Source organism: Sprattus sprattus (genome assembly GCF_963457725.1).
Source record: "Sprattus sprattus genome assembly, chromosome: 14".
Lineage (NCBI taxonomy): Eukaryota > Metazoa > Chordata > Actinopteri > Clupeiformes > Clupeidae > Sprattus > Sprattus sprattus.
The window spans coordinates 18,955,631-18,975,232 of NC_137912.1; the positions used below are offsets into that span (position 1 = coordinate 18,955,631).

The following is a 19,602-nucleotide window of genomic DNA, read 5'->3' on the forward strand; positions in this document are numbered from 1 at the left end:
GCAATACTTACATCAGCACCCTGGGAAAAAAAGCTTACTTTATGTGTAAACACCCAGCTTGAGGAACGTGAAGCAGTCCAAGGCCGGATTGCAAGACCTCTAGTGCTGAAAAGCTGAAAGACCGCCTGAAGCGAGCAATCCATTTCATTCCCTCTTATCAGGGCTGGATGGTGTGAAGTTATGCTCTGTTGGATCAGACTCTCTCTCTTCCTCTCCTTCTCTCTCTCTCTCTTTCTCTTTCTCTCTGTGTGGCTACAGCCTTCTTGAAGGTTCTCTGCACTTTCTTCTCTGGGAAAAGGGGGGCTGGGTGTGTGTGTGTGGGGGGGGGGGACTTTCGAGGGACTTCCCAGGGTGGGAGTGGGCGCTGGTTTAGAACAAGCACGTTTATCAGCCCTTCTGTCCAGGGACCAAGGTTGAGAAACCGAATCCTGCCAAAGCAACTCCCAATGTCATGATGCAGTGTTTGTGTGTGCGCCGCACATGTACAGCCTGTTCCTGGGACTCCCACTGGCCCATAGCCACCATTAAGGGCACAGAGGCCTGTGAGGTAGTGAAGGTGGTTCTCAGAAGTTAGGCTTCAGGTCCTGTCTATGTTAAACATCACAGAGGCATAGCCACTGCTTGCCCATCAAGCAACATTATGTATTAGATATTAAGGGTTTATTTTTCCATTTCCATCTGTCATTTTCAAAGTGTATAGATACAGCCGTTCTGTATCAATCCCTGAAACACAACATACACTAACTTGAGCACCATCACACACCAGGGGTACTCAATATGGTTTTATGAATGTGCTGTTTCTACTTGAAAGATGTCATAGAACTGGGGTTCTACTTGCAACATCTTCTTAATACAATGGCTTATCTGATCATCAAATGACATAAGCCCTCCGGATGGAACAGTTTAGTGTTGATGCTTTAGTAGTGCATGTGCTTCACTTGCCCTTATCCCCTGCTGCCATAAATGTTCAATCCACAGTCTGTATGAGTCTCAATGGCAACTTTCATTCATATACCATGACTAATGGTAGTCATGTGATCATAAAGAGGATGCAGATATAACTAAAGTACCCCCCCACTCCTCCACTTGTAGTGGTGCACTTAGCACTCAGCAAACTCACACACTAGTTCAGTGCGCTCAACTGTACCTCACTATCACCTGTTTGTTATGAACACCTCACCACTGCAGATTAGTTCACGTAGGATTGACACACCTGCACCACTAGGGACTCTCTGCTACCGGCAAGAATGCAGCTAATTGGGTCATTAGCAGCTACCCAGACGCACCCATACAGAGACACACTCACACACACAAATTCTATTTACTTGAATTTGACGAAAGGCAACAAAAGCCCAAGGGGGGGACGAAGAGTCCCCTCACCGGCGCCACTCAGTGTGGATGGGGGGCAGTCAATGACCCCCTGGGCCGCAACCAAAAGTCAAAATGGCGGGGGGGGGTGGCTCTCGCCCTACATGACCACCTCCGTTATGACCAGGCTCCCCGTGTCCCAACAACAACTGGAGTGCTTCAACATTCCTGCTAGCCCCTTCCTTGAAAACTCCCTTAAGAGAGTTCCCTTGATCCTTTTAACCTCGGCTGACCCCCTGAAGGATCAAGGGCAGAGAGAGAACTACAGAGGGAAAAAGAGAGAAAGAGTTAGAGACAGAGTAATGTGAGAGAGAAAGACAGCGAGAAACAAAAACAAAAGAGAGATAGAGATGTGAGAGAGAGGGAGAGAGTAGAAACAGAAGCATGAGAGAGAGGAGTAAAGAGAGAGAAGAGAGGGAGAGAGGAGCGTGAGAGACGAGGGAGGCAGTAAGGAGGCGGCTGTCATGGAAACAGGCCATCCCTCATGTGATGTTCTCTGTGCTCTATTTGGCCCCTGAGCAGGCTGTGCCTCCCGCCGCTGCCGAGGGATTTCCCTCCGCCACTCTTCTCCGCCATCCTGCATAAACAGGACAGGCAGCGGCTATTTACATTCATTCATTACTTTTAAGTACACAGCCGCCCACTGCACAGGAAAGGAACACTTTTAATCAGTGTCCATACCCCCCGGGATGCAAACCCATGACCTTTTGTTCAGCACAGAGTTGCTCAGCATGGGGTTGGATCAGTAAATAAATGGGTTTCACTGACCCCAAAGCTTTGATAGGCTGAATTCATCTATAACAAAAACAATATTTCTGTCAAAAAGTTATATAGTTTTATATTTCTAGGTGTGTTACACTGCCAGCAATTACTATTGAGATGATACATAAGGGAAATTCGTTTGTATATTGTGATTAATTGAATGGTCAAAAAAGTGCCATGTTGTATCAGTATCCTTGTGGCAGTGGTCATTTGCTTAGGGTGTCTAGGGTGTCTAGTGAGAAGCAATGTAGTACAAATAAGCGTGTAGCACAGACTCTATTCCCTTTAAAACATTGTCATGTTTGAATATTCTGTCTGTGTCTACGTTCCAGAGGACACACAGTGAGGTCAGAGTGGGTTCCAGAGGACACACAGTAAGGTCAGAGTGGGTTGTGGAGGACACATTAAGGTCAGAGTTGATAACCCCGGCCTCCCAGTAGCCCCGGTCGGGTGCACCTGCCTCTAAACACCCTCCTCCTTTACACCTCCTCCTCTACTCTACTCTACTCTCCTCCTCTCCTCTCCTCTCCTCTCCTCTCCTCTCCCTCATCTTCCTCCTATTTTTCCTTCTCCTCTCCTCTCCTCTTTCCTCCTTCTCTTTCTCCTCCTCTCCTCCTGATGGGATTAACAGCAGGACAGGAGAATCAGGGAGACAGACAACCTGCATAAACTTATTTCCACGTTTCACTGGGAATCACCTGGGACATGGCTTTTTCCAGACCCCCCCCCCCCCCCCCACACACACACACACTCACACACACTTACACACACACGGGCAAGTTCATGCTTTAAATACTCTCTCTCTCTTTCACACACACCAACACACACATGCACATGCACATGCACAGTCTCTGTCTCTTTTTCTTTCTGTTAGAAAAGCTCACACACTCTTTCTCCATCTCTATTGCACTCAGTCTCTCTCTCTCATTTTCATTTTAATTCAGTTCCTCCTTCCCTGCCTCATTTTTCACTCTTGTCGTGTCAGGCTTGCTCTATACCCTCCCCTCTTTCATCCCCATTATAATTTATTTTCTCTCATTTTCAATCCCCCTTCCTCTGTTTCTCACCCATTCACTCCACACACACCTTAACCAACCAAACCCCCCCAGCCCCCCCCCTCACACAAACACACACACACACACACACACACACACACACACACACACACACACACACACACACACACACACACACAAGACGTCTGCCCCATCTTCTTACTCTACTTTCCCACACTGCCCTCTCCCCCAGCATTAGTGGTCTAGGGGGCATCGGTCATCCCAGCTGGCGCCAGGACCGGGCATCTATCTTCCGCCTCCCCCAGAACCCAGATAGTGGTTCCCGCTGTGAACATCTCTGGGTCCAGATCTGTCCCGGTACCGTCAGATCTGCACCAGATCTGCGCCGGTTTTAGCCCCCCAGGTCCCCTTAAGAGCCCCATACACCTCTCTGGGTATGGATCACAACAGCAGTGACAGTAATGGGCCGGAGCGAGGTGATGAGCTCGCTGGATATTATCAGCATAATAGGCTTAAGGAAAAAGACATTACCGCAGAACACGCATTAAAGGCTGGTGATGAATGCAGCTGGGAGCCTCGTCACTGCACCGCAGCGCGCTGCCCAAGTGAGATTAATCGTGCATTCCGCCTCGCAATAGCCGTCATTACTCACAATGATGTGGAGGCTTTCCAAAGGGATCGCAGGTGCTGTTGTTTCAAACAATATATGGCTTGTCATGTTCGATACGAGCATATCACATCATTCATTAGCACGTTAGTGGTATAATCTGGAATAATGTTTGCTCAGGACATGTAAGACATCTGTATTGGTTTCATTGAAACCCGGAGATAGCCAGCTGGTTGTAATGCGTTCTCGACCGACGGTAGTTTTCGGTGGGAAATTTTAGCAAAACACTTTTTAGCCCTCAGATAAAATGAACTGTCGGTCGACAATACTGATCCAAAGAATTTTGTGACAAATTAGGGAATTGCTTATCTCAGCCCTCTAGCAGTCCGTTGTGTGTGCGCAAAAAAAATGATCTAGTATTTATGCACAGTACTGGCTCTGTATACGAGAATCATGCAAAATGGTTCGGACCAAGCCCTACGCTCTTCCAGCCTATCAATATGCTGCTTCAGCAGCACAGAAGGAGGGATGTAATTTGATTGGCTATCAAGCTCAGTATCACCAACCTATCGACAGAACCGCAGACGGAACCTTTAACCATGTTTATGTCTTTGACCCCTGTGCAGATTAAAGTGGAGAACCAGGACGACTACCAGGACATCACCAGTGTAGTCGCTCTGGCCAAAACCTACGCCACCTCTGAGCCTTACATCGCCTCCAAGTACGACATCAGGATCCAGAAGATCGGGAACAACTACAAGGCCTACATGTAAGGCAGAACAAACTTCACTCCCACTCTGTGTGTCAGTTTATCTCTGCCCATCTCTGTGGTTTCCTTTCTAACCAGCCATGTTTTACATTACGCCTATGGAGCTGTGTATGTTTGAAGTCTTTCATATAAAAAAGCTTTCAGGGCCGGATGTTGCTGAATAGGCTATTTTTAAGCGTACAAGCTCGACTGGAGGATACTGGAGACGGGAGGAAGGGACAGGGAGTTCTGTTCAGCTCCAGCCTCTGACTGCGGCTCCGGTAGCTGTTTCCCAGGCTTCCAGTGCCAGTTTGTGGAAGGATGCTGCCTGCGCCACGCCAACAGCGGTGCCAACGGGCCGCCACAGAGCGGGCATCTCATATCCTCTTTCACTTCCGCCCAACTCCATATGAACTAGGGCACTTCAGAACAGCTTGAGATAGAGGTACTAGATTCGAGTCGGGACAGATTGAGCTACTAGATTCGAGTCAGGCCAGATTGAGGTACTACATTCGAGTCAGGCCAGCTTGAGGTACTAGATTATGCACACTGCCAGGAGTCAGTGTGACAGCTGACAAAGTAGCCAACAGAGGTGTGATATTGGCACCAGACAGGTTAATTGAAGAGGAGTGTGTGTGTCACGGATGACTATACCTCAACCTCTCCAGTTGCCCGTGGTGTCAGTGAGAGGGAAGATCAGTTTCCTCCAGTCTTATCTGTTGTTTCTTTTGGATACGGAAAGTAGACCTTATCTGTTTGATTGGACTTTGTGGGTGTTTAAAAACATTACATGGCATCACCAACAAACACCTCAGTCAGTGGCCATGTTTGTAGGATGCTGAACTGTCCACAACAATCCACTGGCTCTGTAAGTGGTTGCAGTAGTGTTTTAAAATGGCACTGTGTCATCCATAGTTGAAGTCTACATATTTAGCTCATAATTTTGTAGTGACAGCTGTGCACAGCAGGGCTTTTACATATCATAATAAAAGGCGCTCTTCAAAAAACATCCTACGCAGCAGTTGGGTGAAGTCTTCAGAGGACAATGCTTTCAGTGCTATGACATCTAAAAACCCAGAAGATTTGAATTTTGTTTTGCTTTATTTTATTTATTTCCCCAAGATCTCACATCAAAGCTTGTGAGGGTTGTTTTTTACACTCAAGATCCTTATTTTTGTCTCTCCCTCTAAACAAACAGCCGAGTCATACCGCCCCCCCACCCCCCGACCCTCGACAACCACCCACACCCCATTCCATTCTTATCATCTCCGTCACGCTGAATGAAAAACAGAGCTGAGGCCAACACCACCCACCCGCCCGCCCTCCAGCACCTTTAGATGTTTTCACTTGCTTAACCACAGCAGTGGCGGCGGCATCAGCTACAGCAGTGGGCCCCAGCGGCGGCGGTTAGGATGGGATGTGATGACTCAGAGCTCAGAGCTGCCTAATGCCTGCCTTATCTCCTGTCCCTCCAGGCAGCTCGCCGCTCGCCTTGCTTTGACCAAACGCTTCGTCCGTGCTGCCTGCGTGGTGGACGTGTGTTTGTTATCCTCCCAGACAGTTTCCTCTGGGGATGATGGGTATTGGGGGGGTGGGTTTTGTTTTTTGTTTTTTTTGTCTGGGGAGGAAATAGAAAAATGAGTAGTCACAATACTTTCACCTATCGGAGGGCCTCTGCAGGAGCCATGCCTCTGTCCACACAGAGAGAAGCTGGCCGGCAATGACTAATGGTCCCCCCCCCCCCCTATTACCGGTGTGGTTATTTGTGCACCTTTACTGGTACTGAGGACGGGCAGATCTGTGATTCATATCCTGCACTCTACTCTTTTTGTTTCGTTTTGTGTCGTTTTGTCAGGAGGACGTCCATTTCAGGCAACTGGAAGGCTAACACAGGTTCCGCTATGCTTGAACAGATTGCCATGACGGACAGGTGAGCTGTTTTGATACGCCAAGAACCGTTAAGTCTCTGACTGAAAAAGAGAGGATATTGTTAGACATAGGTATCTCTTCCTAAGATAAAATGTAGTCATGGTTGAGCATGTTTAAAAGTATTAGTGACTAGTATTAATGTCTGGATCTAGAAACAGAAAGACATTTGTGAGTGAGTGTGTGTGTGTGCCTGTGTGTGTGTGTGTGTGTGTGTGTGTGTGTGTGTGTGTGTGTGCGTGTATGTGTGAGTGAGGACTACATTAACTTGAACTTTACTTGACTGTATTAACGTGAACTCTGTGGACATGTTCCTGCAGATATCGGCTGTGGGTAGACTCCTGTTCTGACATGTTTGGAGGCCTGGACGTTTGTGCGGTGAAGGCCGTCCATGGGAAAGATGGCAATGACTACATCATTGAGGTACTAAAGAGAAGCACCCATGCATCTGGCTACTGTTGGGAGTTCCGTGTTATTTTATGGTCTGGTGTACGGTAATGTTGGGTGTTCACAAGTCTGGATCAAATAAATAAAACATGAAAAAATGCAGCGGGTGATTTGTGGACTAGACTAAACAAAGCAGAGTGGAGCCCTCCCCTTACTCCTGATTCAACTCACACGTTTGCACGTCCCAATCAGCAACTGATGACAGACATTTTTATACATCCTTGCAATCAAAACACTTTCTATTATTATTTGTATAAAACCAAAATTTTATTGGGGAATTTGGGATTTTGCAGGACGGTAGAGACAGAGAGGAGATGAGTGAGGAAAGAGGGGTGTGGTGCCAGGAAACAGCACAATCTAGCTTAAAGCTGCGTCCTTGTGAAATACAGAGTCGATGTGTGTCAAGGTCACGTGAACAACCACTTGTGCCATGACCTTGACATGTCAGAGTCAGAACATTTGGACTTGGACGAAGACAAACACCTATCAAAGCATTAGGCAAGGCAAGGAATGTTTATTTATATAGCACATTGGTAATCCAAAGTGCCTTACAAATGAGCAGATAAAGCATCAGTTGCTTGTTTGGCACCCTGCAAGGGAGCGTAAACAGACAGACTCTTAGTTCCTCGAATGCTCCATTCCACACATCAGCACACTCTGCCCTTCCTTTCTTGGAGGTAGCAGCTGAAGTGTAAAAGATGTGTTTAAGAGTGGCGATTTGGGCTCTTAAGATCTCCGCGAGCAAAAAAAAAAACTCCCTCTTTGGTTTGTTTTAGGTCTGCCCCTAAGCTCTCTAACATCTGTTATGCCCGGCAGGCCAAAACCAGCTCCCCAGAATGGCATTTGGCTACAGGTCTCTCTCTATAGGATCAACAGTGTCTGGACTCCCAAAGCCACTCAAACAGACACTTCAAATATGCTCTAATGGCAGATACATGATCTCCACATTCATTCGGTTCATTGCAGGTCACCAAGACAATAGCTGTTTTAAAAAAAAAAAAAAAAAATATGGGAGTCTAACCTTCACATTCAGTCTGTCTGTTTTGAGAGCATTTACAGTAAGGCTCCACTGGGAATGGGCGTTGACGTTTGATTTCATTACCAGACGCTCCGTGGCGTAATTTCTTTGATGTGCTGTAATATAGACGAGTTTGAGGAGGAAACGGGCCTCAGAAGAACAGCACAAAAATAGGGGCACAGACTTATGAGCCAGCAGGGCCCAAGACACCCAGTCTTCCTCCAGGCCTGAAAATCAAACAATAAGGCAATACATTTGAAGAGCATGGGAACACGGGAGAGCTAGCGACATGTGAAGTTATAAATAACAAAACAAAAAACTCCTAATTGGCTTCTTTTTATATCAATGATACATTTGGTTCCTGTGTGGAAATGCTGAAGCCTGTGGTACAGTCAGGTTTGTTTAGTCTCCTCTCTTTGACACATAGCTGAACTCAAACTGGATGGTAATGCCAATAGCACAATGGCAATGTCAATGTCTATTTTATTCTTTATAGTCCAGCAGCACTCTACAAAGCTGGGCACACCTGTTCTTTAATGTTTTAACACTGATGTCAGGGGTACAGTCTTGCTTTTTAGACTCTCCCGTTGAGCTTTCTGTGACCACGACTACTACCACCATTCGACCTGGGCCACACTCACTCAAAAGGTGAATACCCTGAACAAAACATCCCCATTTTGATGATAGTATGTCTGATGTCTGACAGGGATGTCTGATAAAGCTTTCCAGGGAAAGGGAGGTTCAGGGATGGAGAGAGATGAGGTGGTGTGGGCCGTCTGGCTCTGACACGGGGGTGTCAAGTTGGTGAGGTTAGACAGTGGCTAGGCACTGATTAAACTGACTCAGTGTGTCGATTGGTGTGTGTGTGTGTGTGTCTGTCTGTGTGTGTGTGTGTGTGTGTTGATGTCTGTGAGTGTATGTCTGCAACTGTGGGTGTGTGTACATGTCTGTGAGTGTATGTCTGCAACTGTGTGTGTGTGTGTGCGCACCCAATGGCATGCCTGCCTTCACAGCACTACTGGTTAATATTTCATCAGAAATCAACATTGCTGACATACCTTCCCTCGTTATACATTGTACATTGTATATGTCATACATTAGTATCCATTCTGGTTCCCTGGCAACGTGATAAACCAAGACCCATGACTCTATTCCATGACTTTATTCTTGTGTGAGGACCACCGTCTCTCACTGGTATTTGATGAGAACTTCTAAACTCGAGGAGGAGAGGCAGATCAAAGCCAGGCTTGTGGATAATAATAACATCCATAACTTCAATATTCCTGTAGTAAAGATCTAAGAACTGTTCTGTCCTCTGGCCACCTCCATGTTGGGTTATTTAGCCTCTTTACCCAGGGTAGTCTGGGGAGTCTCAACACTGGGTCTTTTTTTCGTGTGAGATATTTACACTTTTTAGGGGTCACCTTATTTGACATCATATGTGTTTACACACTGACGGGAGCAACTGTTCCCTCCTTTTCACCTGTAATAATATACAGTACACTGAATGCAGTGAGCGGTGGTTTAATGACACTACAGAACAGGAGGTCAACACCTGTTGGAATGGAAAGGCAACCGGACACCATAAGATGAGACCCACACATCATTGATTTTTATTTATCAGCGGCTTTAAAAGTTATTTGTAGTTCTGTAAATCTAAAGGCTCCTATGTGTGTCTGTGGATCAGAGCTCATTTATTTCTGTTTATGTTTTTTCATTTGTTCATTTGCTTGTTAGCTTCTTACGGATCAGAGACCATTTAGTCTTGCTTACCATCAGATCTCCAGAAAAGTGGCAATTTCTACAACTCAGCCATGAGCTAAGTAGTAAAGCAGCTATTAGCCAGTGTTGTACCTGTGCTGGTGGTGACAGGTGGTTGGAAAAGGAAAGTGGGAACTCCTCACTCAGTGTTTTAGTTCCCCTAAAGTGTAATTATCATTATTTATTGACCACAGGGTTGACACTGAGCCGCCCAGCTACAGACACACGCAATGTTAAAAACATCTGTGTTGTTCATGCAGACTGGAACACAAATATGTGCACGCACACACACACACTCACACACACACACACAAACACACACACACACACACACACACACACACACACACACACAGCCTCATAAACATGCTCTGACATACACATATATTAGCACATAGTGCACTACTAAACATACAGTGTTACACACACATGTCTACGCACACAAACAAACACACGATGAGTCACACCCATACTTACATAGCCAGAAAGGGGGCTGTGCACGCTAAATCACACCAGAGCCGTTTGAGGAGTGTTCATAGCCAGAGCCGTATGACTAGTGTTCATAGCCAGAGCCATATGACTAGTGTTCATAGCCAGAGCCATATGACTAGTGTTCATAGCCAGAGCTGTATGACTAGTGTTCATAGCCAGAGCGTATGAGGAGAATTCATAGCCAGAGCTGTATGACTAGTGTTCATAGCCAGAGCCATATGACTAGTGTTCATAGCCAGAGCCATATGACTAGTGTTCATAGCCAGAGCCATATGACTAGTGTTCATAGCCATATGACTAGTGTTCATAGCCAGAGCCATATGACTAGTGTTCATAGCCAGAGCCATATGACTAGTGTTCATAGCCAGAGCCATATGACTAGTGTTCATAGCCAGAGCCATATGACTAGTGTTCATAGCCAGAGCCATATGACTAGTGTTCATAGCCAGAGCCGTATGACTAGTGTTCATAGCCAGAGCCATATGACTAGTGTTCATAGCCAGAGCCATATGACTAGTGTTCATAGCCAGAGCCATATGACTAGTGTTCATAGCCAGAGCCGTATGACTAGTGTTCATAGCCAGAGCCATATGACTAGTGTTCATAGCCAGAGCCATATGACTAGTGTTCATAGCCAGAGCCATATGACTAGTGTTCATAGCCAGAGCCGTATGAGGAGTGTTCATAGCCAGAGAGGGAGCTGTGCACTTGTTGCATGCTAGAGAGGGCAGAGGGAGTGGAGGAAACCGGTAACGGACCTCCACCGGGCCTTTACAGAACCAACTCAACACTGGTGGGTCAAAACCTAGAGGCCCCTGAACCACTGTGACCCTAACACCATTCCGTGCGGTAGTGAGGTCGCGTCCAGGACCGGCCCACTCGGATCAGTGGTTCTGACCACCCCGGTCCCGTCTCATCCTGATGCAGCAGTGAGCTCACGTCTATATCTGGTTCACACAGGTCACCGTTTCAGACCCAGCCTCTTCCTCACTTCCTCAGAAAAATCCCCTACTCTGAGGTGGCCCAGGGCAGCTCTTCCCCTCTCCTCCTCCTATCTGAGGCCTCTGGGCTCTGGCATGACCAGGGGATGATGATGTAAGGGGAGCCGTGCCGTGTGTACAGCGTCTCGCCATGGAGCTAATGTCTGTGTCTCTCTCAAACTCTCACTCTGTATCTCTCACTTTTTTCTGTCTTTCTCTCTGTTTCACTGTCTCTCTCTCTCCCTCTCTCTCTCTTTCTCTCACTCTCTCTCTCTCTCTCCCAGGAAACCACTGTTTCCTGCAGACAAGTCAAGTCTGGCTTATGTCTGCTGGGGCACAGGCAGGGAGCCTCCCGTGACCCTGCCAGTGTGTGTGTGTGTGCGTGTGTGTGTGTGTGTGTGTGTGTGTGTGTGTGTGTGTGTGTGTGTGTGTGTGTGTGTGAATAAGTGAGAGGACAGAGGGAGGGAAAAGAAAAGTGTTTCGTAGAACCTATGTGAAAGTATGTGTATGCAAACATGTGTGCCTTTGACCCTAGAGGAGTTTGTACATGGGTCTGTACGTGTACGTGTGTGATCTTTTTTGTAAAGCCTGCCTAGAATCCTAGAAGTCTAGATGTGTTACACGTGAGTCTTTATCCAGTGGTAAAATACTTCCTCTGTTTTATTTTCTCCATAGCGCCTACGCCTCTCTTTATTTTTTTTTTAAGCTGTTTTCCCACAAAATCATTTTCTTTTTGTTTTATTTTTTTTTGCATCTCCAAACTGTACATCTAAATTAAGCCCCATTGTCTCTTTCGCAACATTCCAGAACTTTCCCTCCCTGCAGATTCTCAGCGAGGCATCGGAAAACTGCACTGTCATTATATCGGTGTGGGGCTGACGTCAAGACCTCATCCTCACCATATTTAGACAGAAGAGTCAAACACTGTCCTTCCTGGCATGACTGTGAGCATAGGTCGTGTGTGTGTGTGTGTGTGTGTGGGGGATTCCTCTAGCTGCTGTGAATGTGAGGACAGCTAATCACTCTCGTTATGGAACTTAGGCTCTTGTGGGAAGTCCATAAACACACACACACCCACACCCACACACCCACACACCCACACACACATCAACCATCATTGTTATTTTGATATTCTTTGTGGCTGGAGGCACAGGACAAGGTACTCAGTGAGTCTACAGAAAAGGAATGTAGTGACCAGCTTCTCACACCCCACCACCGGATGAGATTTAATGAAATTGAGGGGGCGGGTATGTGCTTGTGTGCTCAGTATGTCCATGTTTGTGTTTGGGATAGGGTTTGTGTGTGTGTGTGTGTGTGTGTGTGTGTGTGTGTGTGTGTGTGTGTGTGTGTGTGTGTGTGTGTGTGTGTGTGTGTGTGTGTGTGTGTGTGTGTGTGTGCGTGCTTGTGTGTGTAGTATGTCCATGTATGGGATGGGGGTGTGTATATGTGTATATGTGTGTGTGTGTGTGTGTGTGTGAAGTATGTCCATGTTTGTGTGTGTGTGTGTGCGTGTGTGTGTGTGTGTCTAAAGGATGGTAAAGCGGACAATACATTACTGCAGGTCCTGTTAGTAAGCGATGCTAAATTGCATTCTCCTCGACACCGGTAGGAAATTGCTCTTGACATCTCCCAAAACAAGAGCCCCATGGTTGTTTTTTTCCAGAGAGGTCTTGAGGCCCAGCATGTGCTGTTGTTGGCCTGGGCCGTGATTGAGATTAAGATTCTGAGTTCACAGCCTGCCGTTGGAAAGCTGTACGTTTAGACGGACCTTTCAAAGATAAAATTCCCTTGTCTTAATTAGCCCTGGGAAAGGTGTCAGATGTTCTACACAACACAGCTGCCATCCTCAGGCTCCCAAGGCCCCAGCATATGTGCATAGAAAGACACGTGCTGTGCCCAATAACTCTGTTCATTCATCTTAATTATAATTCAAGTGTGTCATGGCAGGAGTTAGCCTCTATTTGCGAGTCTACAAAGAGGTTTTGTTCAAAGAAAACAAAGGGATTTTGTTGGGTTCATTCTGTAGCCATTGCGTGTTGCAGAGCAGTCTGAACAAAACAGGAACTATGGATGGGTAAATGCCAAGCTTTATTCAGAGCAGGTGGCTCTTTTTTCCTCCATCTACAGCCTGGTGTCATGGAGCCAGGAGAAAGTGAGGAGAACATCATGTCCCTTTATTTAAAAAAAAAAATCAAATGAATGAAGAAATAAACGAAGAAAGGCCATAGAATGAGCTAAGCGCAATTCCTGAATCGTTGTGTCTCTCAGAACACAGTGTGTCTCTCTTAGAAGACAGTGTGACGCTTTGGTGGGTGTGATGCTTTGGTCTGTATGACGTGTCGCTCAACACCTTGAACAGTAGTGGAACTGTGAGAACACTGGGAAACAGGAACCAGATCCCTTTTTTTAAGTTGGTTTCCCCATGTGCCAGGATAGGGCTGGGCAAAAGAACACCATGCTCCTCAATAAAAATACATACACTCTCACGTAGACTCTCACACACACACACTCAAAAAAACAACACCTCCGCCAGCCCAGCTGGCTCTCTCTCTCTCTCTCTCTCTCTCTCTCTCTCTCTCTCTCTCTCTCTCTCTCTCTCTCTATCTTTCTCTCTCGTCATCTGCCCGATGGCTTTATGGCCTGGCGTAATTACAAGGGTGCACCCTGGCCCAGGCCATGCCCGCAAGCATTTGAAGTCCTCGCTAGCAGCTGCCAGCGCACTGGGACTCTGGTGGCTGTGGTTATGACTTAACAAGCCTCGCCGCCAGCCTGCCAGCCTGCCAGCCTGCCTGCCTGCCTGCCTGCCTGCTCATACACTCTAAAGCCTGATCGCTGGATTCCAGTAGCGGTGCTGCTGTGCAGTTCTACTCTCTGTACCCAGGGTTTGTTTACATGGCATGGCATATATGCACACACACGCACGCACACACACATGGAAAAAAAACATTCTCTCTCTTTCACACAGACACACACGTTATTGCATGCACACAAAAACACACACACACACACACACACAAATAGACATCCCTGCTGTGTTTACAAAGCATGGCACATCAACACATATACACACACTCACACACACACACAACATGCCTTCTGTGATTACATTCCACCAGACGCAGGCCTCAAGTTGCTGTTTAGGGGCACTGGTCTGATCTGGTCTGGTCTGCTCAGCTCTGGTCCGGTCCGGTCTGGTCTGGTCTGGTCTGGTCTTTTCTGGTCTGGTCTGGCCTAGTCTGGGCTGGTCTTCTCGGCTCTGCTCTGGTTCGGTCTGGTCTGGTCTGGTCTGCTCTGCTCTGCTCTGGTCTGTTCTGTTCTGGTCTGGTCTGGTCTGGTCTGGTCTGGTCTGGTCTGGTCTGGTCTGGTCCGGTCTTTTTTCTGCTCTGCTCTGCTCTGGTCTGGTTCGGTCTGGTTCGGTCTGGTCTGGTCAGGTCTGGTTAGGTCTGGTCTGGTCTGGTCTGGTCTGGTCTGGTCTGGTCTGGTCTGGCCTTTTCTTTCTTGGGGCTTCACTTCACCTCTCATGCTCTCTCTCTCTCTTCGTGTTCAGATCACCACATGACCTGCAGACAGCAGTAGCAGATTCGATTTCACCACTAATGTGTGTCACACATTTAAACATCTCTTCCTTATGTGTGGCCTTAAACAGGTTGGGTGCGGAGTGAGTGGCTGTACTAGTCAAAGTCATTTAAACAAATACTGTTTATCATTTCAGCAATGACTTTGTGGTCATGGTTATGTCCTGACATGGATAAGTAATTTTGACCTTTGACTGTCTGTGGCATTGGCCCCACTGCAGGAAATGTTATAAATAAACAAAATAAACAAAACAAACACACCAAACAAACAAACAAAACAAATGTTTGTTTATGCTGAACTTACATTGGCTGTCTTGAACTTCTGCAACATGACTAACACCAAACAAACACGCCACAGGGGTCAGTTCATTGGGAGCAACATTACGGATAAAATATAACCCGTCATTGCATCTGCAGAAACAGTAATAAAAATAGAAATATTATAGAAATATATGTAGCTATTATAGAACTATAGAAATAGAAATGTTATAGAAATATTAAGTATCTTTATTAGAGTCCAGAGAAGTCTCATTTGTGACACTAGTGGAATATGATTAGCCTCAGAATTACAATCAGTTGGGTAGAGCTGATTTGACTGAAGTCAAAAGCAGGCAAGAGACTGAAAGTGATGTCCAACGCTGCCATCTAGTGTTCAGCGAGCAACAGTACAACCTACTACAGGACAGATACATGCAGAGAGGGTGGGGATGACTTTCAGGCGTGGCAGCGGTTACAAACATGAAAAAAAAGAAAACGGAGGGGGGGGGGGGATACGTAGTATAATAGACTCAATCACATCCATAGGAAATTCACATCTGATTACTGACTGATGAATGGTTAAATATAAGATTTGTTTCAACTGCATTGTCATGTTTGTGCCTTGCAAAAACAGTATTATTATTATTACTATTATTATTATTGACAGATATAGAATATGATGTAACAGTAGAGTGGGTGTTACCTGTGCACAGGTGATGGACAGCTCCATGCCTCTGATTGGTGAACACGTAGAGGAGGACAAACAGCTGATCACAGATCTGGTTGTAAACAAGATGACCAGCGTGCTGCTCGGAATCACCTCCCCCCAGCCTACCTCAACAAAGGTTAATTTTCACTCTCTCTCTCTCTCTCTCTCCTGTCTTCCTCAGTTATTAATCCACTGAAACTAAATAAGTCAAAGTCAGTTATGATAACATTATATATTTTCGTCCCTAACTGTTTATGTGTTATGTGTTTTGGATAGCCACAGTCTGGTCCGCAGACAACCCAGCCCAGGCGTGTCACAGGTAGGTTAATAGAGTCATTATTTGGGGATTGGTTTTCTTGGTTGATACAGCATGTTCAAACCAATTACTGACACCCTAAATGTGCCCACCTAAAATCACCATCCTAAGTTGTGATACAGGAGGACGTGAAGATTGTAAATACGTTTTTTAAAAGACAGTAATGCCAAGATGCAAGCATGATCATAGAGACTGAGCTCCATACAGTCGTGTTGTTACTGCACGTTTGCTTTGGACGGGAGTGCATAAATATGATCATTCTGCACGTATATACTTAACTTCTTTGCAGGTGGTCCCCGGTCTGCTGCTGGCTCTCCGTCCCAATCAGCCCAGGCTTCTCCGCAGCGAGCCCGATCAGCATCCACCTCCCCCAGCCAGGCCTTTCAGCCCGGGCCCATCCCCGCCTCGGGCCCTGGGGGAGCCTCCCAGAAACAGCCCCCGCAGCTGAAGTACGGCCGCACACCCCTCACGGCTCAACATCACCTCTTAACTTATACTTATGCAAACACAAACACAAATACCACCACAAACACAAACACATCCACATCCACAAATACAAATGCAGATGGGTCCCTGCCTTTCCAAAAAGCATCCATCGTTATCCATCACTGTCTTCATGGCTCCACATCTCCTTCTCACAAGTACTCTTTCCCAAGTGCCTCCACCATTATCCATTTCTGTCTTATTTATCATGTTATTTTTCATTTGATGTCCACTGATTGATTGGCTGTTATTCGCTAAGTTTATTTAATTCCTTCATTCCCCAACTGTTTTATGTCTACTTAATGACAGTCAACTACTAAAATGAATTGCAGTCTGTCCAAAACATGTGTAACTGTCTTACAGTGTATTGTTTTTCTGAGTTCTGTTTTTAGTTCAAAGTTTTTAATTGACTGTTTTCACTGTTTTGTACTGTTGTGGTGGTATATTTTCATCCATAAATGTGTTTTTTCATCCTTTTCTGTTGTATTTCTTTTTTTCCATGTAAAAGTAATTTCATTGTTATTCACTGTCTCTCATTTCTTTGCTGTCGTCCTTTCATGCACTCACAGAGGTAAATTCATAACAAATGAATAGCCCATATCATATAATATTTATATATAGTATTGCATCTTATATATAAGTGATGACATGGATGGCACCATATCTCTAAAGAAGGCTTCGTCTCTGCGGTGTTGTCTTTCTCTAATCTAATTCTCTCAAACTCCTGAAGGACATCATTAGCTGAATTGAAGCTACAGTGTGCATGTTTTTTGTTTGATCTGAACACAAAGGCAGACATGAAATAATTCATAAACACGTCACTCTAGGCCTTTGTAAGCCATTCCCATTGCACAGATGAATATTTCAGAAATATTCCCTTTTATTATGACGTCTCGTAACAAGCCCCTGCCTTTGACCAATCAGAATCTCAGAGAAGCATAGGTATCCCGGTTGTCACTCTGTTCCTGAATGCCATTGATGTTCTTGCTTTGTTTTGTTGCGTTTGTTTGTTTGTTTGTTTTGGTATATTTTATATTGTAGTTTTAAATGTGTTACTGCAAGGGCGCCCCCGTTGTATTCTGGTATTCATCTCATCCTTACCTAACCAAGAAGATGGGTCCCCCCTTTGAGCTGAGGTCTTCTCAAGGTTCCTTCCTGTTAAAAAGGAGATTTTCCTTGCCCCAGTCTCCTTAGTGCTTGCTCTAGGCCTAGGGGGTTTGGGATCTGAATCTTTGAAATTAAATCTGAATTGAATTGAATTGAATTGAATTGAATAACCCCTTCTGCTGTTGCTTCCACAGTAAATCGCAGTCCCTGACCAACACGTTCACAGAGTCTCTGCGTGGCGTCACCACCGATGACGAGGCCAAGGCCGAGACCATCCGCAGCCTCAGGCAGTCCTTCGCCAGCCTCTTCTCAGACTAGCGGCCTGCTCCATCCCCCCACACCGACCACCCTCTCTCCCAAACCCCCACCCCACCCCCAGCCATCTCCAGTGCGGAGGGGCGCAGAGGTGAGTTATAAGAAGAAGCATCTAGAGGGACATCTTCACCAGGTGTGCTCTAGTTATCAGAGCTGAAGACACCTGTCACTCCCGTCCTGACTTCCTGTTTGAGATATCATCAACAGGGGAAAGAGAAGCCCTCTGATTGGTCAGTGGACGGAGCAGAGGTCCTTTGATTGGTTCTTGTTATTTGCTTTGGTTATGCACATGTGTGTTTGTTTCGGTTCTGGTTTGTAGTCCAATATGTTGTTCCGTAGTGTGAAAGTAATGGTGTCAGTGCAGTAGATGTAGTTTTGCAGTTCAATGTGTCAGTAGGATTCATATTCTTTCATTATTGTGTGTGTCCTCAAAGAAAATCATATTATGACTGATTTTTTTTTTAAAGATAATTATAATAATAATTAGCATTAAATGAACACGTCATACAGACATTGGCTTTCTTGGAAATTGATGTCAAATTACAGATGTATTTCTGATTTCTGAAAAGGTTAATGTCCATGTGGAATGCATGCACCTTTTTCTTGGTTCCTCCTCAATATACAAATTAGATATGTGTACTGAGCTAAAACAATGAAAAACCTTAAACCCAGAAATGTGTTGATGATGTACAGTAATTAACTGCCCATTTTATTTTCGAAGTTCTTTTTGTATTGATCAGTCTTCCATTAACAATGAAGCTTCCCTTTATAAAAAAACAATATTATGTAACTACTTGAGATATCTTGTATACAGCTATGAAATACGTCATAGAAGGGCACTGGTCAGTTATCATGCCTGGATATCTCTCAGCTTGAAGTTCCCTCCTATCCTAGACTGTGCAGCAGATCTTGCCATGACAAAAGCAGTTCACAGCAGTTTGCATATGAACAGGCCTATGTGAGCATTGCAACCCATTGACTTACAATTAGCCTACATGGGACCACCATTTGTTCTTCCTTTGCAGAAGTCACCAGGTCAGCTGGGCTTTGTTATTTATGCAGTGTTACGCTGAAGGAAAGGCATTGGTTAACAATATGTTTAATAATACTCATGTGGTGATCTGATGGTGACGGGAGGACAGTGGTTTCCATGCAAGAAGGCAAGGGGTTGTGAGGTTTGATTGCTGCTATCCTATCCCTCTAGTACATCTTTATCAGGAAACAAGCCAGTGAGCCTGTAACCTGCTGTATTCTGCAGGGCCTGTGTGTTCACAGCTTGCCACCAGGTCCTGTGTGTTCACAGCTTGCCACTATTATGCAGCGCTAACTCTCATTTAACACTTGTTTATGGTCCCTTCTGGGATGGTGGGCTACTTTCGCGAGACCCATGTCTGTAGGTAACTATGTGCATAAGATTGCAATCGCTGTAGGTTACTATGTGCATAAAATTGCAGTCGCCTAAATTCAAATTTGGTGATTTGTTCCTAATTTGTTCCTTTGCGCTCCAAGTTTTTAACCAGTACCTGGCTCTGTAAATAGGAAACAAAAAAAGTGGTTCAGACCAAGCCACTTATTATGTCAGCCAATCAACATATTGCTTCAAGAGCAAGAAAAAAAGGAGGGATGTAATTTGTTTGGCTGTTGAGTTCCAAAATCAACAACATTTTTGGCAGAGTTGCGGATCATACTTTTAATGCTTAATTAACTGATAAGA

The 19,602-nt window shown here is 45.6% G+C and overlaps 1 protein-coding gene across 1 annotated transcript in view; it reads left to right on the top strand.

The window, feature by feature from the left end:
* The window catches only part of syn3 (synapsin III), a gene marked incomplete at both ends in the record, with an annotated part of 96,093 nt that extends 78,202 nt beyond the window's left edge, over window positions 1-17,891 (top strand). The window contains 7 exons of the mRNA XM_080851444.1: window positions 4,380-4,522; window positions 6,357-6,431; window positions 6,748-6,850; window positions 15,672-15,803; window positions 15,944-15,986; window positions 16,273-16,432; window positions 17,768-17,891. Coding sequence (XP_080707570.1) covers window positions 4,380-4,522; window positions 6,357-6,431; window positions 6,748-6,850; window positions 15,672-15,803; window positions 15,944-15,986; window positions 16,273-16,432; window positions 17,768-17,891 — 780 coding nt within the window. The remainder of the gene's footprint in view (window positions 1-4,379; window positions 4,523-6,356; window positions 6,432-6,747; window positions 6,851-15,671; window positions 15,804-15,943; window positions 15,987-16,272; window positions 16,433-17,767) is intronic.
* Between the last annotated feature and the right edge of the window lie 1,711 nt (window positions 17,892-19,602).